Raw genomic sequence first — 5121 nt, 5'->3', positions numbered from 1 at the left:
ATCATGGTAATGAGGTTCGATCACCCGTCAACGCAGCAGAGCACGCGCCACCGTCAGCAACTTACATCCCGTGCTCCTAGTGGCAAGAGTAGTCTGTATATGATTTGTCAATTATTGTCATGTTCAAGTAAGCGGCGTGCTAGTTTTAATCGCTGAAAAAGTGAATAAGTGCTGCATCAGTTAATGTCAATACGTGACTGCAAGTCAAATGAGTCATATTACTACAGATCATTTCGCGAGCCAGCGCGCGCAAAGAGCGTAGTGAGATATTCTCCTCATCTCTCTGTGCATGCATGTGGGAGGGCCATGCAGAAAAGTTGAGAAGGAGGGTTTGGGCGGGGGTGTGGCCATCTATACAGTGTAGCATTAAAACCACACGTGGGTCAGCAAACGGTTTGCAGTTTGCACTGAAACTTTGAAAACTCTGTCAACTGGAGCTAGCAAGTTTGCAAGTTTCTGTTGCTCGTAGGCAATCGTGGGTGAATAGCGGTCAAGAAAATGCCATCATACGCGCTCAATCAATTTCTTGATTTGGAAGAGGTTATGTGCAAGGTAATTTACTTCCCATCACATCACGAACGAAGCTAACTTGCTAACGTCAGCTCGTGTCTAGCCGTAGCGTGTAGTCTGGATGCTGTAGCTAGCTAGCTAATTTGCTAGTCTGTTATTCGCATGCATGCAATCCGCAATTGAAAGCTAATCATCACTTTTGATTCAACAAAGCAAGAGATGTAACTTGTAACATACGAATCAATAGATTAGTTTGCATTGGACTGTGGTCTAAAGGTAGCTAATATACTCGACAGATAGCAGAGTTAGTAGTTCTTATAGTTGATACATGCAGCTGTTTGCGCGAGTCCTCTCCTCGGAAGCTAGGCATACTTAGCAAATTGGTTGGTGTGTGTGGTAATGTTATGGTTCATTCCCTATATCTGGCTAGCTAGCTACAACCGCATGCAATCAAACAGTTGCATCGGATAAATGATGAGGAACTGAGTAGGTAACTAATTGACAGCACATTAGTTAATTAATTGAAAAATGCAATGCGTTTATTCACAAATCAATGTAATGGGGGCCGTGCTACATCTGAACTGAAGCTGAGTAGACACATCATTGTCATTCTTGTAGTTGTATTGACATCATTTTGGAACTTGTTGCGCGGTTCGATTTTTCACCAGGAACTATTCAAAACATGCTAGCTAGTGTAGTTGGGGTAGATCGATTGCACAATAGCTAGATTTTCAGAACGGACACAAGCGTTGGCTAACCGAACGGTTTATGATTTAGCAAGTTAGACAAGTAAACTTGCAACTTGATTAGCTACGGACCTCAAGTTAGCGCTTCAAAAGTAAACGAGTTTTGGGCATATGCATTTAGCGTAGTTTACCGAAAACCTTCTCGTATGACAACTGCCAATGGTGTCTTATAGTTTAGGAGATGATGCATTGAAGTATTTTATAAAACTGAGATTAAATGTCGAATCGCTTAACTAGTAGAAAGCATGGTTTTTTGCACATGATCAGTTTGACCAATTGAAAGGTATTTATCGGATGCAATTTGTTATTCGGAATTGGCGGCTCACTCATTCCAGTATAACACATAGTAGGCGTAGGTTTGTTTTGACTAAAATGATTGTTGTATAACAAGAGATTATATGAAAGTGGGCCAGATCATGATATACACAACCATAGTCCTCTAACTGCTCTTGGGAAAATTGTAGGCTTATGTTAGCAACATTGATTTACTTTTGGTCTCTCCTACAGCAGCTTCTAAGCCTGGACCTCAGAGACCCATCTCAAACATCAGCACTACCACTGAGACCTGTAGGCTACCAGAGGTCCTGTTCCTTGTCTGCATCCAGCTCTGCACTCTCTTCAGACTCTACCGAGAGTGCAACCATGAACTCCAGCAACTGGGGCCAGCAGGCAGAGGCCTCCCTCCCATCAAGATGGAACAAGATGTCCTTCTGGGCTGAGCGCTCGGTTAGCATGGTGGAGACCAATGACACAGGCAGCCTGGGTTGGGCGTCCCCCGAGTCTAAACAGTCGCCCGCCACCCCACCCAATGGTAGTCCTATATCCAGCTCCTCCACCTCCACGCGCTATAAGACTGAAATGTGCCGCACCTTTGCCGAGAGCGGTATCTGCAAGTATGGGGGCAAGTGCCAGTTTGCCCATGGCCCAGATGAGATTCGAGACCTGAACCGACATCCCAAGTACAAGACGGAACCCTGTCGCACTTTCCACACCATCGGCTTCTGCCCCTATGGCATCCGCTGCCACTTTGTACACAACAACGAGGACGACCTGGGTCCCGGCGCAGCAGCAGGCCGTCCCGGCCCCCAGCAGCCATCTCGCACCCGACCACGGCCCCCTCTCCTTAAGCAGAGCTTCAGCTTTGCCGGTTTCCCCTCCGCCCCTCCTCCTCCGCCCCTTGGGCCCTCCCTGCCTCACCCTTTCCTCCGTGTGCCCTCTGTCTCCCCTCCCGCCTCGGCTGACTTCACCGACCTCCTCGGCCATCCCTTCCCTGAGGTCGACTCCCCCCGGCCTCAGTTTCTCCCCTCCCCAGACTCTGGCTGCTCCCTCTGCGGAATGTCCCCTGTGCCTTCTCCCTGCCAGAGCACTGGGGTGTTTTCGGAGGGCTGCGGCCTGCTGCAGAGCCCCCCAAGTGGGCCTACCCTAGGATCCAGGAGCCTTTCCTACACCTCCCTGTCTGACCACGAGGGGGGGTGCGGCAGCTCAGCCAGCAGCCTCAGCGGCTCCGACTCCTCTGGTACCGACGCTTCCGGCCGGCGGCTGCCCATCTTCAGCCAGCTCTCAGTGCCTGACGAGGGTTTCAGTAGCGAGGGCTGCAGCGGCACTAGCTTCTTCCTTTAGGTGGGGTCTCTTCAACCCATCCACCCAAACCACTCACTGACTCTGGTGTCTTGTCAATGAAAATACTTTTGTACTTTTTTTTAAGAAACCTTGATTGTATACTATTGTATACCCACTTTATTGTAAGGGCAGATGCTTGACACATTAAGGTGATCTTCAGTAAAGCTCAAGCCTAGAGTAAGTTATACAATTGAGTGTAAGATCGAGGTCCAAGTCAACTGTTGGGCCAGGTGCCAGAGTTGCACTGCACTGATGTTTTACAAGATGTTTTACAAAGATGGTGTAATCACAGTGTGATTGGCTATGGAAATTCTCTGAATTCCGGTCATAAGAAGTGTAAGTCATGTAAACCACAGTTTTGAGAAGCAATAAATTAATCTTAGATGTAAAAAAAAGAATAAAAAAAAAAAAAAGCCAAAGATGAGGAGTAGTGTAGGCCTATCGCTCTTCCAAGATGGAAGCTTTTCCCCATGTGAATGTTGGTTGAATCATTTTACAAACTGGAGAAGGGCTCTTTTTCTTAACTGTGCACAATTGTTCTCTCGACTGGCCTTAAAGTGGACCTTTAAAAAAAAAAAAAAAAAAAACTTTGTTTTTTTGACTGAAGTGCCTGTAAAGCTGTTTAGCAGGTTTATATACTTTTTTCTTAAACTGCAATTTCATTGTTAAAGTTGTAGAGGGACCATAACATGTTTCAATTTTAGATCGAAGATGAATCGGTTTCCTAACTTGACTTTACATGGCAGCTGAGTGAGAATTTATCAGTGTTTTCTCATGTGTTTCTGTGATCTCTGCAAGTGTTTGAAGTTGCTAATGTAGAAGTTCTGAAAACGCACAGATAGTGCTATTCCTTCTGTGTGGTAGACATTCTGCATGTATTCCAAGATTAGCAGAAACATAAGTGTAAAAGGAGAAGTGCTATGATTATAACCAAGTCGCCTTTGAAATCAGATTCTTCTGAGTTGGACCAGAATTGTGCCTAGTTCAGTAGATTGTATAGTAGCCTTTTATAGATTAAGTGCTTGGGCAGGTGAGACTAGATTTGTTTGTTACTGAGATGTTTGGTGGTTGGTTCAGAAAAATGGATGCTTTTGCGTTTCATTGTATTTAAATGCCTTTTTGACCGACATGTTTCAGGCTTGTTTAGTGTTAATGGAGAATCTTTAGTAAATTAATTTGTTTAATTTATTTTAATGTATTTATAGATAACGTTTTGAGTTGTTTGTATCAAGTTTAATATATTGGTTTCTTTTTCTTGTCTTTTCTTTTTTGTACTGGAAATAAACTTTTTTTTTTTTTTTTTTAAACAACAATCTGTATCTGGATGATTATTTTTCCTCCTACATAATTGTAATCGTATTCCTCACACAAGGGTCCTCGTATGGTAATGCATCCCTCCCAACAATTCAAGGTATCAGATTTCATATGGAGATAAGGTGGCTTTTGTTTCATCCTTAATCTTTACACCCCTTGGCTTGCACTCCCTGCATAGCAATACAGCTGAATGCCTTTACATGGCAGCTGATGCTTGGACCAAACAACTGTTGCCTCATTGGCGTGGCTGCTATTTAAAGATGACAATAGAAAATGAATAGTAGCTCAATGTAATTTAAGAAAATCATTGGTGCCTTATAGCATGTCTGAATCATTCAAATCAGTGAATTACATAATGGCAGTTGTCGCCACTGCATAATCATTTTCATTTTACAATGTCCTATGAATGATATTCAATAATGGTTTCCCCTTTAGTATGTTGATCAGTTTGCCCCCCAGCCCTCAAATGAGATCCATGGGTCACCGCAACAACAACAAAAAGATTTGGAACAACAATAATAAGAAAACCAAACCCCTCATCACGGTGTGGCAGTTCTGTAATGAGAAACTGATATAGTTCATCATTCCCTTGTCACAGGGACAATGGGATGGGGTGGCTGCCATTGAGGAGGGCGTAGCCGGGAAAGGGTTAAAAATGTCTGACTGTTCTCCCATTGTGGTGCTCTGGGGGGGGATTCTCCCACATTGCCCAGTGAGTTTGTACAAAGGCAGGCCCGCATTCTCACACAGCCGCGGATCATCTGGAGGCCGGAGCAGATGGCTGCATTCACGGGGACCACGGGTCAAACATATGGTCCTGGATAGAAAGGAATCTCTTTTAAAGGCTGGATGGAGGCGAGGAGTGCAGAGGAGGGGGGCTGGGAGGGAGGGAGGGAAGTTAATGTGCCCATGCTTCTCAACACTGTATCCT

At 44.8% G+C, this 5121-nt stretch overlaps 1 protein-coding gene across 2 annotated transcripts; it reads left to right on the top strand.

Moving 5' to 3' along the window:
- The first annotated feature begins 413 nt into the window (after window positions 1-413).
- Window positions 414-4183, top strand: LOC310802733 (mRNA decay activator protein ZFP36L1). 2 transcript variants are annotated; one of them, XM_083667268.1, is made up of 2 exons: window positions 414-552; window positions 1767-4183. In XM_083667268.1, the coding sequence occupies exons 1-2, from the start codon at window positions 499-501 to the stop codon at window positions 2874-2876; spliced, it is 1164 nt and encodes a 387-aa protein (XP_083523394.1). In that variant the 5' UTR covers window positions 414-498; the 3' UTR covers window positions 2877-4183. The 2 variants fall into 2 exon arrangements, with proteins under 2 accessions (XP_083523394.1, XP_083523393.1); XM_083667267.1 differs by having other exon boundaries at window positions 1764-4183.
- Window positions 4184-5121: the final 938 nt, after the last annotated feature.

This window comes from Argentina silus, assembly GCF_951799395.1.
Source record: "Argentina silus genome assembly, chromosome: 3".
Classification (NCBI taxonomy): Eukaryota; Metazoa; Chordata; class Actinopteri; order Argentiniformes; family Argentinidae; genus Argentina; species Argentina silus.
The sequence above is the reverse complement of the archived record's forward strand: the minus strand, read 5'-3'. Positions and strand labels throughout refer to the sequence as shown.